At 37.7% G+C, this 22,813-nt stretch overlaps 1 protein-coding gene across 1 annotated transcript in view; it reads right to left on the reverse strand.

The window, feature by feature from the left end:
- Positions 1–22,813, reverse strand: part of SHOC1 (shortage in chiasmata 1) — a 78,180-nt gene that overhangs the window by 36,174 nt on the left and 19,193 nt on the right. Inside the window, exons 8-15 of the mRNA XM_027550241.1 lie at positions 21,517–21,625; positions 16,905–16,999; positions 16,029–16,265; positions 12,708–13,121; positions 9,825–9,953; positions 8,660–8,836; positions 7,140–7,244; positions 1,856–2,034 (exon numbers count right to left, since the gene is read on the reverse strand). Coding sequence (XP_027406042.1) covers positions 1,856–2,034; positions 7,140–7,244; positions 8,660–8,836; positions 9,825–9,953; positions 12,708–13,121; positions 16,029–16,265; positions 16,905–16,999; positions 21,517–21,625 — 1,445 coding nt within the window. The remainder of the gene's footprint in view (positions 1–1,855; positions 2,035–7,139; positions 7,245–8,659; positions 8,837–9,824; positions 9,954–12,707; positions 13,122–16,028; positions 16,266–16,904; positions 17,000–21,516; positions 21,626–22,813) is intronic.

Genomic DNA, 22,813 nt, shown 5'->3' on the forward strand with positions numbered 1-22,813 from the left:
ACTGTGGTGTTGGAGAAGGCTCTTGACAGTCCCTTGGACTGCAAGGAGATCCAACCAGTCCATTCTAAAGGAGATCAGTCCTGGGTGTTCTTTGGAAGGACTGATGCTGAAGCTGAAACTCCAATACTTTGGCCACCTCATGCGAAGAACTGACTCATTGGAAAAGACTCTGATGCTGGTTGGCATTGGGGACAGGAGGAGATGGCTGGATGGCATCACCAACTCGATGGACATGAGTTTGAGTAAACTCCAGGAGTTGGTGATGGACAGGGAGGTCTGGCGTGATGCGATTCATGGGGTTGCAAAGAGTCGGACACACCTGAGCAACTGAACTGAGCTGACCCTGCAGTGTCTATGTCAGAGCTGTCACCCAGTGCGTTTGTTATCACTGCTTGTGCCTCTAGGGTTGTTGATGCCTTGCTGTTTCTGGTGTTACTGCTGTCACTGCCTGCGGTACTAGGATGGTGGTCTCTCTGGTATCCCCTGAGTCACATGCTCTGCCACTGCAGGAGGAGGGGGAAGACCAGGAGGAGGAACCGGGGTCATGTGCGCCTCTGCCTTGTCTGATATTCGCAGGTTTCTGGGCTCACCCACTGCAGGTGGAGGACGGGGCGTCAGAGTTGTGGGTGGCTCTGCAGCTAGCTGGAGGTACAGGGCCACAGGCCTCACTGCCCCTGCTGCCCAGTTATCTGAGGCTGTGGGTGCCACCGCAAGTCTAGGCTGGAGTCAGGTGCGGTGCCTCCCTTGCTGCTGCAGTCTTCTCGGGGCCTGTGGGCTCAGCTGCCATGGTTCAGGGACCACAATTGCAGGCACTGCCTATGCTGATCCTCCAGTTCTACCCCTTCCATGTGTTCCATTGCGCCCACCTTAGATGTGCAGGTGTGTGGAACTCTTTAGTGTCCTGGTGTGTTGGGCAGAGGCCCAGTTGTTGAGTTGTGGATGTTTTCCTGGTTGTAGATTGAAGGGGAGAGACAAAGAGAGCATCTTGTCCTGCCATGATGCTATCACTCCCAATTTTAAATTTCTGGTTGTTGTTCAGTGGCTAAGTCGTGTCCGACTCTTTGTGACTGCATGGACTGCCACACTCCCAGTTTCCCTGTCCTTCACTGTCTCCCAGTTTGCACAAATTCATGTCCACTGAGTTGGTTATGCTATCCAATAACCACAGGTTTGGGGATATAGAGATACAGTAGTGATGTACAGGAAAATGAAGGAAAAGGCCAAATTTGTTTTCAGATTTAGTGTAAAGTGTTTTTTTTTTTTAATATTTATTTTTTAATTGAAGGATGATTGATTTACAGAATTTTGGCGTTTTCTGTCAAATATCAACATGAATCAGCCATATGTAGATGTTTTACTGCTTGAAAAGATTTTTTAAGGTATTTTTTCTTAAATCTTTATTTATGCAAAGTTTTTGTCCAATGCTTGAGGCAGAGTGGGCGAAAACTCCCAATATAATCCAAGAAATAAACAAAGTGCTTTAAAAAAGAATTATGGAAGATTATGGCTCAATATCTAAAAATTAATTATCAGGGGGTCTGTGTTAGGTATATGTTCATGAACTTACAAGCAGAAAACAAAATTTTTGAGATTTGAAGGACTAATCAATCCATAGAAAGCTATGTATAATAAAAATGAAAGTATTTTTTAAATTCAAGACATATGAATAGTGACACAAATGATCCTTTTTCTGGGTTTGATTCTGTCTGACGAACTTACTTAGGGAGAAAACTGTCAAGGGACCAAATTGTATATACTACATTATTTCATAATTTCAAATTAAATGCAACATTTTATCTTACATACAATTCTTATATGAGCTGATTGTTGTAATCTGCTTTATTTCAATACTTACCTTGATTTGCTGTTCATTTTGCATCCAATTTAGTATCTGGCATTGCAATTCTCTTATCTTATAGTTGATTTCAGGCTTTTTCCCCCTTATAAACTGTACTATCTCCAGTTGTCGCCAAATGTCATACAAACAGGAACCAAAAACACTTTTGTAGATATCTTTTGCATTTGACAAATATCCTGTTAAAAACAAAAGTAGGAAAAAAAGCATGTCTTTTTGTTCTTTTAGAAACTCCATGGTAAAAATCTAAAAGGGAAGTAAGGGTCATAGCAGAGACAGTTACATTTTCCTTTACTGGGCTTCCCTGGTGGCTTGGATGGTAAAGAATCTGAACACATTGCAGGAGACCCAGGTTCAATCTCTGGGTCGGAATGATCCCCTTAAAATTAAGCAAAGCTGAGAAATGCATACCAAATGTCTGTTTTTAAGCTATGTAATACCAATATCACTGGATACACTCTACAAATTCTTTGAATATTCCCCATCCTTTTCTGCTTTTTAACTTATTAAATGCTACTGCCTTCTTCTTAAACCCTAGAATCTACACTTACTTGCCAAGAAGTCCTGTGGTAATACATTTCACTGAGAGTTTCTTGTTATGGCATCGATACAGCTTTTGCACTTGATTTCTGGTTATTTGTGTATATGGCTTAACAACCTCATTAGTCTATAAGCTCTCATAATCCATATTTATAGATGATAATTAATTTATGTAGCTGCTAAAACAGCAGTGCCTAAATTCAAACTCTCTAAAAGCAACTGTAAACACAGAGTCTTGAGACCTATCCTTGAAAGTTCATATTCAAGAAATCTAGATTGAGTCCCAGGGGTTCCTATGTCTAAAGACTTCTCCTAGCAATTCTGCTACACAATGAATTTTGTGAATTACTGGAGTAGAGGGCTGGCAGAGTAACTTATGTAGATCAGCTATTCAGTGAATATTTGGGCAATAAATATAATAATAAATAAAAAGTATAATGCTCATGTTCTCATTTTTATATTGTGTACATATTAATTCTAATTTTATATTAATACAGCTAGAATAATGGGCAATTTAGAGGTTGACTTATGTTCTTTCTGCTTCCTAATCTCAAAGCTTCCCACTGATTCTCCGTACTGCCAGTAGATGTAACCTGAAAGAAAAACTTAGTCCAGTCGCTTCCCTGTTCCAGTGGTTCCCTATCATTTACAGAATAGTGACTGAAGTCTTTTTTGTAGCTAAAAAGGCTTTTCATGATTTGGCTCTTTCTTATTTCTTGTGGCTTAGCTCTCATGGTTTTCCACCTTGTACTCTTCAATTTAGCCACATGGAACTGTTTGTCACACACTCACTGAATCATTTTTCTGGGCTCTTAATTCTGCCAACAATACCTTTTCATACTTTATTTACTTGGCAAACTCTTACTCATTTACAGAAAATGTTCCCCTTGAAAGCGTAACAGTCACCACCATCCTTTGTGCTGTTACTATGTATCTCTATTACAGTACCCATTACACAATACCACATTTATTTCTGGGTTAAAGCCCAGAAGTGAAACTTTAAACCTTTAACCCTAAAACTCATTACCTTGCTAGCTTGGGAGAGACACACAAACTGGAAGTTGAGGGAAAATACAGAATCTGGGTCCAGGGTAGGCAGCCAGACCATATGGACCTTTCTTCTGCTGCCACTATTCACAGAAGAAGAAAGGAGGTCAACCTAACTTGCTCTTTGATTTTGAGAGGTTTAGAAGAGTGAGAAAGCCTTCCACTAAAAATATCCAAGCCAGCAAGGTTATTCATCATGGCTTGGTAGCTAGGGTTTAAGAAGTTACATTTTTCCAACAAAGATTTTACTTTTATGAGTATTCCTCAAGGTAGCCAAATAGTAATGCCAAAGTTTGATTTAGTAAATGCATTTCTTTGAGTAACAAAAAAAAATTCAAGAGTATATAGCTCTCAACGGTCTCATATAATCTTAAGGCAAAATGTAGAGTACTTAAAGGTGAATACACTTTAATCAACCCTCCATAAATCTTATTTCTCTAATTCAAGATTTTGCTAAGTATTGAGCAGGTTCCAAAATCACTGCAGATGGTGACTGCAGCCATGAAATTAAAAGACGCTTGTTCCTTGGAAGGAAAGTTACGACCAACCTAGATAGCATGTTAAAAAGCAGAGACATTACTTTGTCAACAAAGGTCCGTCTAGTCAAGGCTATGGTTTTTCCAGTAGTCATGTGTGGATGTGAGAGTTGGACTATAAAGAAAGCTGAGTGCCGAAGAATTGATGCTTTTGAACTGTAGTGTTGGAGAAGACTCTTGAGAGTCCCTTGGACTGCAAGGAGATCCAACCAGTCCATCCTAAAGGAGATAGGTCCTGGGGGTTCATTGGAAGGACTGATGTTGAAGCTGAAACTACAATACTTTGGCCACCTCATGCAAAGAGCTGACTCATTGGAAAAGACCCTGATGCTGGGAAAGATTGAAGGCAGGAAGAGAAGGGGACGACAGAGGATGAGATGGTTGGATGGCATCACCAACTTAATGGTCATGGGTTTGGGTAAACTCTGGGTGTTGGTGATGGACAGGGAGGCCTGGCATGCTGCAGTTCATGGAGTTGCAAAGAGTCAGACACGACTGAGCGACTGAACTGTACTGAGCAGGAGTGAGTCACAACTGTACTCTCCCTGTGAGCTGGCATGCTAAGTCGCTTCAGTTGTGTCTGACTCTTTGCTACCCTATAGACTGTAGCCCACCAGGCTCCTCTGTCCATGGGGATTCTCCAAGCAAGAATACTGGAATGGGTTGCCATGCCTTTCCTTGTACTCTCCCTGGGAGCCCAGATATTCTAGATTCTGATATTCTGTCTTACTATTTTGCTTTAACAGTTAGCCTAGTTGTTGGTAAGACGGACAATCTTTTATGGAAGCTGAAAAGTATAACGAAGACAGGAGACTAAACAGAACAGCATTTGACACTATGCCATTATATTAGTTTCAGGTCCTGTAAACTAGGGCTATCGTTGTCTGATAATAGAGACAAGACAACTTGACCCAGCATCAACATTCAAATGCTTTACCTGGAGAAGAAAGGGAGAGCGTCATGTTGGGCTTTCTAAAGGTTATTGTTGTTCAGTCACTAAGTTACATCTGACTTTGCAACTCCATGGACTGCAGTATGCCAGGCTCCTCTGTCCTCCACTATCTTCCAAAGTTTGCTCAAATTCATGTCCATTGATTTAGTGATGTTATCTAACCATCTCATCCTCTCCCTTCTCCTCCTGCCCTCAATCTTTCCCAGCACTAGGGTCTTTTCCAATGAGTCAGCTCTTTGCATCAGTTGGCTAAAGTATTGGAGCTTCGGCTTCAGTATCAGTCCTTCCAATGAACATTCAAGGTTGATTCTCTTTAGGATTGACTGGTTTGATCTCCTTGCAGTCCAAGGAACTCTTAAGAGTCTTCTCCAGCACCGCAATTCAAAAACATCGCTTCTTCAGCACTCAACCTTCTTTATGGACCAACTCTCACATCCATACATGACTACTAGAAAAACCATAGCTTTGACTATGCGGACTTTTGTTGGCAAAGTGATGTCTCTGTTTTTTAATATGCTGTTTAGGTTTGTCATAGCTTTCCTTCCAAGGAGCAAGCACTTTTTAATTTCATGGCTGCAGTCACCATGTGCAGTGATTTTGGAATCCAAGAAAGTAAAATCTGTCACTGCTTCCACTTTTTCCCCTTTTATTTCCTATGAAGTGATGGGACCCGTTGTCATGGTCTTAGTTTTTTTAATGTTGAATTTCAAGCCAGCTTTTTCACTCTCCTCTGTTACCCTCATCAAGAGGTTCTTTAGTTCCTGCTCACTTTCTGCCATTAAAATGGTATCATCTGCATATCTGAGGTTGTGGATATTTCTCCCAGCAATCTTGACTCCAGCTTGTGATTCATCCAGCCTAGCAATTTGCATGATGTACTCTGGATAAAAGTTAAATAATCAGGGTGACAATACACAGCCTTGTCGTACTCTTTTCTCAGTTTTGAACCTGTCAGTTGTTCCATGTAAGGCTCTAACTCTTTTTTTACATTAATTAATTAATTTTAATTGGAGGCTAATTACGTTACAATATTGTAGTGATTTGCCATACATTGACATGAATCAGCCACGGGTGTACATGTGTTCCCCATCCTGAACCCCTCTCCCCCCTCCCTCCCCATCCCATCCCTCAGGGTCATCCCAGTGCACCGGCCCTGAGCACCCTGTTTCTTGACTCGCATACAGGTTTCTCAGAAGACAGGTAAGATGGTCTGGTACTCCCATCTCTTTAAGAATTTTCCACAGTTTGTTGTACTAATATAATATTTGGGCAAGTATTATAACTCCCAGTATTGTAGAGGGAGTACAATTATAACTTGCTGCTGCCCAATACTTAACAAAACCTTGGTTTAAAGAATACTATTTGTCTGGGTCATATATAAGAGAAAATGTCTGGGTTACAGATCAGAGAAAAATTATTTTCACGTTATGTATAATGGTTTTTTGGTGGGGTACAGAGGGCCATACTGCAGGGCATGTGCATGTAGGATTCTAGCTCCCCCAACTAGGTATTGAACCTGTGCCCCCTTGCAGCTGAAGCACAGAGTCTCAACCATTGCACTGCCAAATGGATTGTAGAAACTTAAGTTATAAAACATAATCCTATAAATACATCATTACTAAACAAGTCCAAACAGCTTGCAGTAAGGGGTCGAGAGCAGTAATGTAATTAGATAGATACTTTAAGGATTTTAATAGTTTAGAAAAATTTTCCAAAATCTTTAAAATTTTCAATACATTCGAAATAGGTTGATTTTTAATATTGAAGTAATTCATATCTTAATTTACATGCACAAGTGAAAATAATTGCAAAAGATCTTAGTATTAATAATTTAGCTATATTTCATCTAGCAAAGATTCAAAGTCACAAACATTCAATGAAGATCTAAAATGAATATGGCAAAGTGTCATCTTACATTAAAAAGCAAGGGTATGATAATAATTACACAATCAAATCTATTAAGAGTCTATAATTCAGGCCTAGAATAGAGAATCCTAAACCTATTTTTCTAGGTGATGGTAGTTGTTATAAGAAAATTTTTTAAAGAACATAAAGAGAATTAAATACATAATCCATTATATTTTGTCAAGATGTATATAATGTTTAATGCAGAATAAAGAAGCTACATAATTTCTTACAAAGTGTATTTTTCAGAAAAGTAAACATTTTAATAAGAAGAAAAGAGGAAATAAAAAATTTTCACACCAACCCAATGCTGTGTCCAAGTTACAGGTTAAAAGGACATCTCTAATTGTTACCAAAAGGTGTAAGAGAGCAGCATACTTGAATGTCATTTCTCTTTCCTCATTTTTACCTAGGTAAGCAAAAACATATTTAAAACAGGATATCCATTAGAATTCTAGGCTATATATCAGAATGCTTAATAATAATAAATGCTATTTATTATTGTGTGCTTATTAGGTGCCAAGCTGTATATAATCTGTTTATTTCATTGAACTGATAACAATAACCCTATTAGACAAGTTCATTATGATTTTCATTTTATGGATGAGAAAACAGTCTTAACATATTTAAGTAGCTGCCCAAGGTCAATCTGTGAAAAAATGATGGAGCTCGTATTCCAACCCAGACAGCTAATATTAGAGCTCAAACTCTTGTTGCTCCCAAAGAATGTTCAATTATTTCTACTCCTGGTGGGAAAATGGTCAGTGATTCCCAGTTGTGAAACAAGAAGAAAATTAAACTACTCATAATTTGCCAACTGGTTTAGATAAAGGTGGGGCTTCCCTGGTGGCTTGGAGGGTAAAGCGTCTGCCTGCAATGCAGGAGACCTGGACTCGATCCCTGGGTCGGGAAGATCCCCTGGAGACGTAAATGGCACCCCACTCCAGTACTCTTGCCTGGAAAATCCCATGGACGGAGGAGCCTTGTAGGCTACAGTCCACAGGGTCACAAACAGTTGGACACGACTGAGCGACAACACGTTCAGATAAAGGTGGGGGATCATAATACAAAGCAATACCTTGACCTGGAGGTAGACACCTGAGAATATTAGTCTTAAGATATGATTCCAACAAGACAGGTACTCATAGGGACAGGTGAATTATCTAATGAATATGTTCCATGTAGTTCCAGACCTTATTGATTGGATAGATTGGATTTTGGATAGACTGCATGCAAAAGTGAGGCCAGGAAGACAGGATTCTAGGCACAAGTTAATCAGAGAAACTCTGCTTTTCTCTGTTTTATATAATGGGATGCCATGAAATATTCATTGAACAAAGAGTTCTGCTAAAAAGTTTGAAAACTACTGATCTAATCAATGCAGATCAAAGCAAATAAACAGTGATCACTAAGAATCAGGAAGAACAGAAGAACAGTTATGGGTAGTATATCCTAGATACCAGTTTCCCCCACTATCTGAAAACAGAGCATTCCTATGAAAACTTTCATAAGCTGAAATGGAGTAAAGAAGCAAATACCGTTTTTCACACAAATGAAAATCCCCTTTGATTTCTTTCAGTTAGTGAAAACATATACTTATGCAGGTCTTTCATAAAATCAAAGTGGCATAGTGCAAACATGAAAATCAGGGAATATTTGTATTTTTTTACCTTTTTATCCTTGCTTAGCTGATCTTCCAGCATTGGATTGTGGGTGCCATATGCTGGACTATAGTTATGCCTCCATCTGTGACTAATTTCTGCATTTTCTAATAATCCATAAATTCATATTCTTTTAAATTGTGTGACTTTTATTTGCACTCACCTTGATAAATAGCATCACTTATTATTTTTTCTTGTTCTTTCAAGAGGAACCTTGTTTGGTCAAAACTGACAGTGGCAAATTTCCAGTTAGCAGCAGGAAGAGTACAGAGGCACACAAGTTTTTCTAAGATAGGAGAAGCTGCTGCTTCCAGGAGACTATATGCTTGGCACTGGCTGTCTGCAAAAATGAAAACATTAAAGGTAGTGTTTTTGTAAGGATGGTATGTTCTTTTTGACAAACCAATTATTCATGGTACTTCATGGAAACCTGAACTCCATCCAAATTCCCATGAGTTAAAAATCATGAGATTGTATAATAGCTTATTTTAGGGTATTTATTCTAAATAAACTAGCAACAACAAAACAAAACACCTCTGTAGAATAAGTATAATGTTATGGCTATCCTGTTATTTAAATTAATTTGGCAGGGAAGGTATGAGGAGCCATATAAAGAGAATCACATACTATTTTTTATTTTCCCTCCACTATTAGCTTATAACCTTAAGCTGAACACATTTATAACAGTGACAAATTATTTTTAGTTTTCACTAGATCAGTATTTAAAGATTTGTATTATCATATAAAGGTCATAAATGAAATTTAACTAAAAGACGAAATGATACTAAAGAACTAGCATCTATTTCCTTATTGATTTTCACAGTGAGCATGGTGTTCTTAAGCAGGCTGTTCTTTGGGAGTCAGTGTAAAGAACAGTTTTCTTTACAGCAGAACAAATCATTTTAATCAGTATAGGAATCAATAAAACCACCCTGATGGTGGGTAAGAGAACAGAGAGAGCAACCATTAATGGTTTATTTTTCCAGAGTGGGCAGAAGAGTCAGAGTTTGAGGAGCTGCAGTTTGCTCCTCTCTGGTGAATGCAGGAAATCAGCAAGTTAAATGAAAGAAGAAATAATACTTAGTGGACCAGAGTAGGGCAAGTTAGGGAGGGCAGAGGCAGTAAATAAGGCATTCTGAGTTTGGAAATAACTTGAAAGTAAGACTCGAACGAAGAAATATCTGAAACAAGTGAAGAAAATTACATGGAAAACAAGGTATATTCCAGACACCTAAATTTTAGAAACACATTACCATCTTGAAACATTTTAATATATGAGCTTTCAAATTTACTTAATTTGAGGGCATTTAAAAAAGCATAATATATACCTGATGCTGGAATTTCGATGACATTATCTGCTCTCCTTTCCTGATTTGTTTTCTCTAGGGTTTTATTATTACAAACAATAGGGCTTTCTTCTTGAAGAGTCAAAGAAACTTCTTCTTCGTTTTGAAGTTCTAATGAAAACATTAATTTGCATTGTTCAGGGCAACTTAATGTTGATTAAAATGCTTTCTTGTAATACGATCTTAACTGTTAAAGTTCTTTGAAATGTATCAGTATTAAACTGAACCACTATCCTGGTCAATGGCCTTAACATGGTGCTGGGTAGGAAGCTGAATGGTAATAAAGGAAAGAACTTTGGCATCAAATCAGAGTTTCAATCCCAATTCTGATGAGGCCTCAGTTTTCTCATGTGTAAAATATGGATTAATATATCTACTACGAATATTGTTATAAGGTGTTATAAACACCAAGGACAGTTCCTGACATCTAAGAGGCACATTCCATTCTACTTCATTTCTCTGTGACTGTCCACATACCCCTCCTCTGCTACTAATCCTCTCCTAGGCCCCCAAACCCTACCTGTCTCCATCCTTTCTTAATAAGATCACTTCTTACTTTGTTGTTGTTCAGTTGCTAAGTCAACACTCAACTCATTTCTTAGTACTTACCTTTTAGTTCTCAGGCATTTTCTATAACAGGCCTTATGTAACTGCGCACTCTACTTCCAAGCCAGCAAAGTGCCTCTCCTTTTTGTTTCTTCAGCACTCGGCATACTCTCCTGGCACTGACAACGTTGTACTGAAATTATCTGCAAGTCTAGTACACTCTATTATACTGGAAGCTTCTCAAGGTCAGTGACAGTATCATATTTTTCTCTAAAAAGTGATTTAGTGCCTGGCACACAATGTTCAGTAACTCTACTTTTCTTCTATGAGCTTTAAATACACAGTAGAAAAAAAAAAATAGAGTAAAATATCCTAAACTAGATTGTTATTATTTGCAAGTATAAATAATGTAAGTAGCTTGATTATTAATAATGATTAAATAATCATTATTAGAGTTTTTGAGGGGGCCTAATAAATTCTAATGTTCTTCTCTGCCCTGGTAAAATAAGAAATAAAAACACATACCAAAACATTACCTCTGATATTGAAACTAAGTTGGAGAAAGAAGCTTGGTCTGAGAGTCAGGTGAGCTTGTTAAATAAACACCTGAATTCGGCAGAGTACCTTCCCTGCCCCAGATTATACTGGACGGGCCAGGGTTCTGCACGGCTGTGGACCTGCTTGGAAAAGATGCATGACACAGAGAAGCAGACGAGAAGGCCTGCTACTCGTGGGGCAGCTCATTCCTGCAGGCTTATGCCAACTTACTCTTTTTCAAATTTACAATACACAGAATTCATTCCAGGTCCTCTGGGGAGAACACATTAAAGGACAAGGAGGCCAGGAACATAAAACTAACTGAGGAAGCATCAGGAGTGCAGCATTCCCACCTAACATGAATGTTCTTCTATGTGTTTGATTAATGGCTAACTTTTTAATAAGAAAACATTCTCTTTATCTTTTTCTCCTTTCTTATTGCTTCCTCTCTCTGTTGCCAACATCCCTTATTACAAGATATCATCACAAGTATGACAACCAGAAAAGGATGTCAGTGCTAATTTTGGATTGAGCTTTTTTTTTTGCCTCAAATATGAATAGAAACTGAAAACATTCATGAACCTGAAAACAACAAATCTTATAAAAATTCCTATTTATGTATTATATTCATAAGATAATTCTTTCTATTTTGCTCATTCTTTCAATGTATAGAAATTATGCTCTGAATTATAGTGCAAATTGGTTAGAAAGATCTGTTACATATAGAGTTGTCTCCTAGCAAGGGAGGTTATAGGTGGTCAAATTATTACATAAAAAGAAACTTTAGGGCGAATATATATCAACATAAAGGGTCATAAAATTCTGGGATTTTAAATACTTTCCTGCAATTTCATTGAATTTTTCATTGTGAAAATGCACTGACTGACAAAGTACTGTAACTTTAAATAGATCTATAAAAGGCTTTCATATCATGCTGCACACAAGGAACAAGCATTCTTTTCTGCTTTTCTGTCTTGAATCCCACGCAGTTCCCCAATCATGGGGAATCTTGGCCCAGTCCAGCATAGTCTGGGGCTCTCCGCAATTCTGGTGTTTAGTTAGCAAGCTCACTGGACCCTCAAACTAATTTTTGGTATATATTTTACTTCCGCTTTATTTAGGGGTAAGACCTTGTGTACATTAATAGTACATAGGACAGTTATACCTATGTATACTCTAACTCTCATAAGTAGTTTTGTATTTGTTTCACTTGGGTAACCTCTGTCAAACATATTCTAGAGTATTAGAATTCTAGGATAATTTTTTTACCAGGAATGAAATGATATGACATATACTACTTGGATATGTTTATAAGCAATTAATGTAAAACAGTTATAAGTCAAACAGAAACTCTTTGGTAAAGTTAAAAGGAGTAATAAGCAATCAAGTGGATGAAAGATTCTTAAGTACATATTAAAATATAAGTTAAAACATTGATGTAGAACTGTGAGCTAAAAGAGAAAAAAGAATGGCAGAAAGATTAGCAAAAGTTAGAAATACTAAGAATCTGTATGACTAAGCTGTAGAAAGTGTTTTTACAAATAGTGGCTTTTCTTACAAGTTCAAATGTGCTTTTAAATTTTTTGGAAAATACATATCTACATTTATACCTGTTTATCTCATATCCATCTCTTTATATAATGTGTCATGAATCAATGATACTTTCTTTGAAGAATAACATGTTTTATCTGAAGAACTTTATTTCTTTACTTTCTATAATAAATTATCTGTTTAGTCCTTGAAACTATCATACTTACACCAAATTATTACTAAGTTACCCACCATCTTTTCCATCGTCTGTGACTTCAGTCTTTGAGGTACAAGTCGGATACTTATTTCGCAGCATAATAAAGTCGCTCAAGAGGTCCAAATTATTCTCCCATTTTTTACCATGTTTAAAAGATGCTTTTTCAATTTTTGAAGAGGAAGATGATTCAGTAGATGGTACTGTGCTGTCAAGTTCCAAGTGATCTTTATTTTCTTTATTTTGGATTATTCCATAACCTAGTTCTAGGTCATTCTTTGGTTTTTCTTCTTTTCTTGGTCTTTCAACAGAGACATATTCATCAGAAAGATGCAAATCTGATACTTCTTTAGTTGGAGATGGAGTCTTTTGTGGAGGTGATAAATGATCATTTGTAGATTGCTCATTAATAAGTATAAGAGGAGAGGAACAATCTTCATGTTCTAACCATGCTGAAAATGGAAGATAAAAATATCCAATGATTTTCATGCCCAAATGGGTGTTTTACTAGGGTATTAAGATAACCTTTAGTTCTAGGTTTTTATTAATATAATGTGATCCTTAGGAGGACTTTGTTTACTGCTTTTAAAATCAATGTTTTCTCTGAATAAAATAATTTTTTAAAGGATAAAAATTCAGCACCTCTTTTCCTATTACTGAAGCTAAGGTTACTGGGCAAAGAAATAATTCCAGCCTGTTGCCAATAGGCTTACAGCTACTCATAGTCCTAGAGTTAACAGTTATTCTAAGGTAAGAGTCAAAAAAGTATGTACCAAGCAAGCCACAGACCAGAAGAAAATACTTGCAATACATACACTTTAAAAAAGACGATATCCAATATATATAAAGAACTCTTATAACTTAACATTTTAAAAGAACCCCAATTAAAAATTTGACAAGATACATGATCAATACTTTGTATTAAGGTATGCACATGCTATAATATGGACATATCTTGAAAACATGCTAAATGAAGTAAGTTAATCACAAAAGACCACATATTTCATGATTCCATTTCTACAGAACATCCAGAATAGACAAATCTATAAAGACACAGAATGTGAGTGACTGTTAACAGGTACAAGATTCCTTTTAGGGGATGAACCAGAATTTCATTTGCAGAGCCCCACTTCTGGCTTCCATAGTTGGGGTCATGCACCAGGAAGGCGAGTCCCCAGAATAGTTGACATTGAAGGCTTCTAGGGCTTTCTTTCAGGAGAGCTGTAGGAAACAGTCTCTACTCTCAAAAGAGGCACACAAAATCTCACTCACCCTGAGACCCAGGGCAGAGGCAATACTTTGAAAGGAGCCTGAGTCAGACCTACCAGCTGATCTTGGAGCGATTTCCAAGAAGGCAGGGACAATTGGAGCTCACCCTCGGGACACAGATGTTAGCAGTAGCTGTCTTTTGGACACTTGTTCTGCCATGAGGATTCTAGTGCTGATAAGTGCCATTTTGAAATCCTCCCTCTAGCTTTTTAGCACTGGGTCAGGCCCCACCCACCAGCCTTTTGGGCATTAGCACTGAGATTCCTCAGGCCCAGGAGCTAGCTGTGTGGGGATACAGTACCACCTACTAGAAGGACCCCCAAGCCCCCAGCCACCCTGGGATGTGGTCCTGCCCACCAGAAGGCCAAGGAACCATACCTGCCCAGCAGTGGCTGGACAACAGCCCAGGATCTCTTAGGCCTCAACCTTGCCCACCAGCAGGCCAGTATCAGCTATGAGACCCCAGGACCTGGCTCCATCTGCCAGTGGGTGGGCATCTGGATCATCTGAGCCCTACCACAGCCCATCAGTAGGCTAACATCAGCTCTGGGACACTTTGGGCTCCTAAGCCAGCCACCTGAGGGTATAAAACCCACCCACTATTTGGCTAATCCCAGCCTCAAAACCCTCCAGCTAGCCCTGTCAAAAACCAGTTCCACTTACCAGCAGGCTGACACTAGATCCAGGACTCCTAGCTTTGCAACCAGCCATTCTGGGACCTGGTTCCACCCCTGAGTAAGTCAGCAGTAATCCTGGGGTCCCCAGCTCCACAGCCAGCCACTTTGTGACCCAGCCCCACCCACTAGTGGCCAGTGGCCTCCACACAAGAACAGGGTTTGGCAACCAACTAGACAAGGGATCAGCCACACCTATCAGACCACTCACATTAGTCAACCTGCCACAACAGAAGTGCCTACACAGCCCTCATAGGGCTGTGCATAGTAGCTCTAGTGCATATAGCTAGCACATACAGCTCTAGTGACCAGAAGGGAGTGCACTGCCGGGACATATACAACTGCTCCAAAAGACCACTTTTCCAAAACTAGGAAACATAACCAACCTACCCCACACATAGAAATAAAAACTGTGAAATAGGCAAAATGAAGAGACAGAAGGATATATTCCCAATGAAGGGACAAGATAAAACCCCAGAAAGAACTAAATGAAGATAAGCAATCTACTCAATAAAGAGTTCAAGATATTGACCATAAATATGCTCAAGGAATTTGTAGGAACATAGACATAAAGTTCCTAAATAAAATACTAGAAAAAGTTCCTGAATAAAATCTTTAAAAAAATCCACAAATATAAAATTCTAAATAAAATACTTAAATTGTATCAAGTTTAAAAATGCCTAATGACTAAACCTTTTGGTATCAAAGGATAATTTCTATTGTTGAAAAGAGATTACTAGACACTGCTACTGCTAAGTCACTTCAGTCATGTCCGACTCTGTGCAACCCCATAGACGGCAGCCTACCAGGCTCCCCGTCCCTGGGATTCTCCAGGCAAGAACATTGGAGTGGGTTGCCATTTCCTTCTCCAATTCCTGAAAGTGAAAATTGAAAGGGAAGTAGCTCAGTCGTGTCCGACTCTTAGCAACCCCATCCATGGACTGCAGCCTACCAGGCTCCTCCATCCATGGGATTTTCCAGGCAAGAGTACTGGAGTGGGGTGCCATTGCCTTCTCTAATTACTAGACATTACTGAACACTTAAAACTCAGCTGTCAGGTCAAAAAATAATGGTGCTGGTTTACACCTAGGCTGATGTAAACAGAAAATGAACTAGAAATTATCATTTGTAAAAGGAAATAAGGTCTCTTTAACAGAATGTCTAGAGATTTAAAGCTGAGACTACAGAATTTTAGAACAGCAAGAGACTTAAGGATTAGTTTGTCAAACTTCCTCATTTTTTCAAGGAAGAAAATGGGGCTTAGTGAAGGTCAAAGTTATAAATTCTGGCAGAGCCAAAGTTATATTAAATGCTGGAATTTAGTTGTATTTTCCCAATTACCTCCTGGAAAGCCAATATCTAACATTTTCTCATCCTGAAAATATTTACAGAAGTGATATTTACTATTATACTTACGTTCTAATTGAGGCACATTTGTAGGTAAAAATGTCTCCAATTTAGTATCACCAGAAGATAAATTATTATGACACAAATATGTACTTAGAGGTTCCAAAGTTTCTGTCAGATTTAGTCTTGCTTCTTTCCACCATTCTGCATTTACAGGATTAACCACAAGTTTTTCTTCTTCAACAGAAAATATCTTTTTCAAATCTGTAAGTGAATATTGATTGTTGGGCTCTTCAATTCTTGGCACTTAAAAAATCAAAACAAACCAAACAACAAATATGAGAAACAATCCACAGGGCAAAAAAAATGAAAAGAAAAAAAATAGAGCCACACTAGAAATCTCTTATAAAGTAGATTTTTACAAATTAGAATAAAAATAAAACAAATGTATCTACTATTTCATTTTCAAGATGCTAATATTTGTAAAAGTCTAAAATATTATAGCAACAAAAGTCACATAAAGGTTTATTTCAATCTATGGAAATATCATGAAGTTAAAATGATTCTACTATTTAGCAGGAAATAAGACTTTATTTTGTTTGACCATTTTAGTAATTACTAAATTAGTACATTCAATGATATTTTGAAGAATTAATGTAAGATTTATTAAATCAGAAATTTTCTCATTATAATGAGCCAAAATAAGAAGATATGTTTTATCAGATTTTACAATAATTATCATTTTAGATACTGTGGCACAGAGCTTTCCATTACTTTTTAGCTTAAGTAAGGAAAGAGATGGAGAAGGAAATGGCAACCCACTCCAGTGTTCTTGCCTGGAGAATCCCATGGACAGAGCACCACGTCCAACAACAACAATACATTTCTACTGATTGTACCTTTTTTATCTACACTTTTTATTTAGCATTCAAAATCAATTTTTACCTCTGATCAAAAATGAGTTCAGAGAGCTTCGGCAGCTTTCTGATTGCCATAGCATATGGTATTTGTTAGCTGATTCTTCAGCAGTAAGCAAATTACTGAAAAAGAAGAATTAAAGTTTAATATTAGATAATATATATAATACAATATAACAGTGGACCCAAGTCCATTCTAAATAGAATTTCTGGAGCTTCTACTGGCTGAGGATCAGAACTATAAAAAATTTCAGTCTCCTCTACCTTTTCAGGCAGTAAAAGATCCTGAAGTTTAGTTCAGGTCCTTCAGTTTTGTGGGTAAGTTAGTGATGTGTTTTTGGTATTTAAGAGAGAAGAAAGTATGTATGACAAGCAGTGTAAATCAGTAAATACAGCTCATTAGTAGGTATGAGGTCAAAAATTAGTACGTAGCAGGAACAATGGACTGGTTCAAAATTGGGAAAGGAGTACGTCAAGGCTGTATATTGTCACCCTTCTTATTTAACTTATATGAAGAGTACATCACGCAAAATACCTGGATGAAGCACAGGCTGGATGAAGCACAAGCTGGAATCAAGACTGCCAGGAGAAATATCAATGACCTCAGATATGCAGATGACACCACCCTTATGGCAGAAACTGAAGAGGAACTAAAGAGCTTCTTGTGAAGGTGAAAGCACAGAGTTGAAAAGCTGGCTTAAAATTCAACATTCAAAAATGAAGATCATGGCATCCAGTCCCATCACTTCATGGCAAATAGATGGGGAAACAATGAAAACAGTGACAGACTTTATTTTCTTGGGCTCCAAAATCACTGTTCACAGTGACTGCAGCTATGAAATTAAAAGACACTTGCTTGCTCCTTGGAAGAAGAGCTAGGACAAACCTAGACAGTGTATTAAAAAGCAGAGCAAAAAGTAAAATTTAAAAAAGCAAAAAACTGCTGACAAAGGTCCATCTGGTCAAAGTTATAGTTTTTCCCGTAGTCATGTACAGATGTGAGAGTTGGACCATAAAGAAGGCTGAGCACTGAAGAATTGATGCTTTTGAACTGTGATGCTGGAGATGACTCTTGAGAGTCTCTTAGATTGCAAGGAGATCAAATTAGCCACCAGGGAAGCCCAAAGATCAGTCCTGAATATTCATTGCAAGGACTGATGCTGAAGCTGAAGCTCCAATACTCTAGCCACCTGATGCAAAGAGCTGACTCATTGGAAAAGACCCTGATGCTGGGAAAGATTAAGTCAGGAGGAGAAGGGGATAACAGAGGACAAGATGGTTGGATGGCATCACCAACTCAATGGACATGAGTTTGAGCAAACTCTGGAAGATGACGAAGGACAGGGAAGCCTGGCATGCTACAGTCTAGAGATATTTTCTTTGGTCACATATAAAAATATATTCACAAGTCAGCAATTAGTTAGTATAGAATTAAAAGGGTCGCAAAGAGTCAGGCACAACTAAACGACTGAATAAGAACAACAACAGGGAAGAGACCATTAATTCACAAACCCTTTAATCTATGCCCCAAACCTCCCACACCCTCCTAAGTGAAAAGTGATTGTATTCTGTTTCTCTGTTCATATTGTGACCCCATGGACTGTAGCCCATTAGGCTCCTTTGTCCATGGGATTTCCCAGGCAAGAATACTGGAGCAGGTTGCCATTTCCTTCTCCAGGGGATCTTCATGACCCAGGGATTGAACCCAGGTCTCCTGTGTTGCAAGCAGATTCTTTACCATCTGAGCCACCAGGGAAACCCCATAAAACATACATGAAGATGCTAACTGTAAGCACTGCTGGTTCAATTGACAATTCTGGGTAGTAGCAGACAACTAGATCTTTTGTCTAAATCACCCAATTTACTCACATAACCCAAAAATCTTGCATGTGGTGGTAATATTTGAAAAGCTAGACAGTTCTTAAACCTTGCCAAGGTCTCTTTGACAACCTGATACCTCAGATTGTAGGTGATTATCTTAAACTAAAAGGAAGGATAAATATTTAGGCAAACCAAGTCCAGTAGAAGATCACAATATAGACAAATGACCTCCTTCTTAATCGAACTTTCTGAAGATATGTCTGAATTTGATATTTTCTTTGGTCATATATAAAAATATATTCACAATTCAGCAATCAGTTAATGTAGAAAAAAGGCTTCACACCACACAGATATTTTTTTAGCACCATAAAATCTAGCATAGAGTTTTACATGTAGTAGGAACTAAAAATATTTGTTAACTGGTTATATCATTCCCTGGTGGCTCAGACGGTAAAGTGTCTGTCTACAATGTGGGAGACCCGGATTCAATCCCTGGTTTGGGAAGATCTCCTGGAGAAGGAAATGGCAACCCGCTCCAGTATTCTTGCCTGGAAAATCCCATGGATGGAGGAGCCTGGTAGGCTACAGTCCACGGGGTCACAAAGAGTCGGACACGACTGAGTGACTTCACTTTATATCTCTAGCCAAAATGTTGTGTTTTGAAACAAAAGTAATTAGGGCCATAAAAGCAAGTTAAAAGTACAATAATATTACATATTATTTTTCCTTTCTGTTTTTTAAAAATTATTTGTTCTCTTTGTTTTCCGTTTCACAGTTGATGTATAACTTTATTTTTAAATAGGGATTTTTAAGTTTTTATGTTCATGAACCAATGGAAATGATTTCCAGTGATGAGACAGTTTCTTAAAGTTGTTTCAAAAGGCCCTAAAACCTTTGGCTAATTGGAAAGTCTTTTTGTTCTAACTGGCAAATCATAAATACAGATAAGACTTAATTTCATAAATTCTCATTAGATGTTTGAATTGTAACAATAAGTAGGTATAAAACATGTGTGATTAAAATGAGTTTACCACAGTTTTAATAAATACTTTCAATATGAGAAATTCAAGATTATATTAATTCTAGCTAGTCTTTGTTTCTAATTGAGAATCTGCCTTAACAGATGCAAACCAGTCAATCCTAAAGGATATCAACCCTGAATATTCAATGGAAGGACTGATGCTTAAGCTCCAATATTTTGGCCACCTGATGTGAAGAGCTGACTCACTGAAAAAGACCCTGATGCTGGGAAAGATTGAGGGCAGGGGGACAGAGGATGAGATGGTTGGATGGCATTACTGACTCAATGGACATGAGTTTGAGCAAACTGTGGGAGATAGTGAAGGACAGGGAAGACTGGTAAGCTAAAGTTCATAGGGTTGCAAAAAATTGGACATGACTTAGAGTTAACAACAACAAGAAGGGTATATGGAGTAAGTAAAAGAGTAAAAGAACACGCACACAAAAAGAAATACAGGCCCTGCAAATAAAAGATAAAAAATCTTGCATCTTAACAAAGGGATTAAAATATTTAAACAAATTATAGGGAGTTTCAGTACTTGTCCAATGTTATTTTGTTAGAGCTTATATCTGATATGGACAGTTCTAGTTCATGGTAGAGTTCTGCATAGCTCTAAAACAAATTTACTCCTCCTAAAGGAAATCCCTCTTTGCCAGAAGATGAAGATAATTGGTGCCCTCAGCGTCAGCTTTCTTTATTTTATGCTGTGACACTCTCCTGAGACCATTAGTAGAAGCCTGAGCAGCTAGTGATGAGATGCTCCAGTTGCTTCCAGTAATCCAATAGCATTCTCTTCTGGCAGATTAGCCAATCACAACTAAGAACTCAGAGTATGTACTATTATTACCCCAATATTATAGATACAGAAGCTGAGGCACAGGGCAATTAAGATCACAGAGCTAGTAAATGACAGAGCCAGACAATCTGGCTGTACTTCAGGGCTATTAACTACTCACTATGAGCTGAATTGTGTCTCTGTTCAAATTCATATGTTGAAATCCTAACACTCAGTACCTTAGAATGACTATATTTGGAGGTAAGGCCTTTAAAGAGGTAATTAAGTTAAATGGGGCAATTAGGGTGGGTCCTAATCCAGTATAACTGGTGTCCTTTTAAGAAGAAGAGATCAGGACATAGACATGCATGGAGGAAAGACCACATGAAGACAGAGGGAGAAGACAGCTTTCTACAAGCCAAAGAGAGAGGCCTCAGGAAGAATCCAACCCTGCTGACATCCAGATCTCAGATTTCTAGCCTCTTCTAGACTATGAAGAAATAAATTTCAATTGTTTAAGTCACTCAGTCTATGATATTTGTATACTACTACACTGTATAGTATACTCATTACCATATTCATGGTAATGAGGGCCAGTAGAGGCAGTGTCATTGGTAAGCATCCACTGGCAATTTTCTAAGCAGATGGTTTAAGTTTAAAATTAAAATTTTTGAGTTGTTTATATTTGATGGTGATATATTCACATTCAAAATACTAAAAGTATAAAAGAGCCTAGCTCTATCACTTAGTAGCTCCTATAAATTGCATTTACCCAGTTCCTTTCTGGGCTCAACCAACATTACTTGATTTTCACGTGTCCTTCTAGAGATATTCTGTGCATATAAAAACAGTTATGTACATATATGTTCATATATTCCCATCAGTTTCTTATTATAAACACCATTTAATCTCCTACATTTTTTTCACAGAAATATCTTAGAAACTGACTTTATATGGAGAGATTTAATTAAAGATTGCTTCTTTTGAATTGCAATCTGAGTTCTAGATATAATCTTTACTTACATTTTACAAACAGGAGAAGATGGAAATGTCTGAAGTTCTGCACATAATGAATTCACTGAAGAATGGTGGTTTATTGGGTCTAGACGAGTTAATGGCATTTCTAACTCTTCTGGAATATATAAAAATCAATCAAAATCATATTATATAAACATTGAATAAATATGTATAATTCGTGACTTTTGTAAGCAACTATTATGTTCAATCATTCTGTTACAACAAAAATTTTCAATCGAAATAAATTTGGGTTATTTGAAATACAAAATAACAGTTTTAAATTTCCATCTATATAAAGGACTACACATATATCACATGGTATCTCAACTATGATAATGGTGATTTTTAAAAAAATACAATGATAACTGAACTTTATTAAATTTACCATTTAAGATAAATTCTAAGACTTTATGTGTAATAATGTTTTAAATTCTGACAACTAATACTGTCAGGACTTAGGACACAGTGCTATTTTTATCTCTGTACTAAATACTGGTGATGTTAAGCAAACAGTATTAATAGAGAGTAATTCTTCACCTTAAAATGTCTGGAGACTAGGTGGGCTAGCACAAAATTATATTTTTATAGAGTGGGTTTGAAAAAATAATAATCATTTATGATACAGAGCCAATGTGTTTCTATCACTCTCATAAATAAAACAGCATACTTCCAAATAGATGATTAATTTGATCCATATAAAAATGTAACTAACAGTATTGTCAGCACAGTTCGAAAGCAACATAGTCTGGCATTACAGTGGAATAAAAGATGATTCTGACCTTCCAAATTTGGTAAGATAGTAATATTAACAATAATGATAGGATTGCTTTGGGTATTAAAAAGTTAAATTTATAAAACTGTAATAACGGTCAGCAAGATTGTTAATATTGAGGTAAAATTTTATTCAGTTCAGTTCAGTTCAGTCGCTCAGTCGTGTCCGATTCTTTGCAACTCCATGAACTGCAGCATGCCAGGCCTCCCTGTCCATCACCATCTCCCAGAGTTCACTCAAACTCACGTCCATCGAGTCGGTGATGCCATCCAGCCATCTCATCCTCTGTCGTCCCCTTCTCCTCCTGCCCCCAATCCCTCCCAGCATCAGAGTCTTTTCCAATGAGTCAACTCTTCACACAAGGTGGCCAAAGTACTGGAGTTTCAGCTTTAGCATCATTCCTTCCAAAGAACACCCAGGGCTGATCTCCTTTAGAATGGACTGGTTGGATCTCCTTGCAGTCCAAGGGACTCTCAAGAGTCTTCTCCAACACCACAGTTCAAAAGCATCAATTCTTCAGTGCTCAGCTTT

Source organism: Bos indicus x Bos taurus, chromosome 8 (genome assembly GCF_003369695.1).
Source record: "Bos indicus x Bos taurus breed Angus x Brahman F1 hybrid chromosome 8, Bos_hybrid_MaternalHap_v2.0, whole genome shotgun sequence".
Lineage (NCBI taxonomy): Eukaryota > Metazoa > Chordata > Mammalia > Artiodactyla > Bovidae > Bos > Bos indicus x Bos taurus.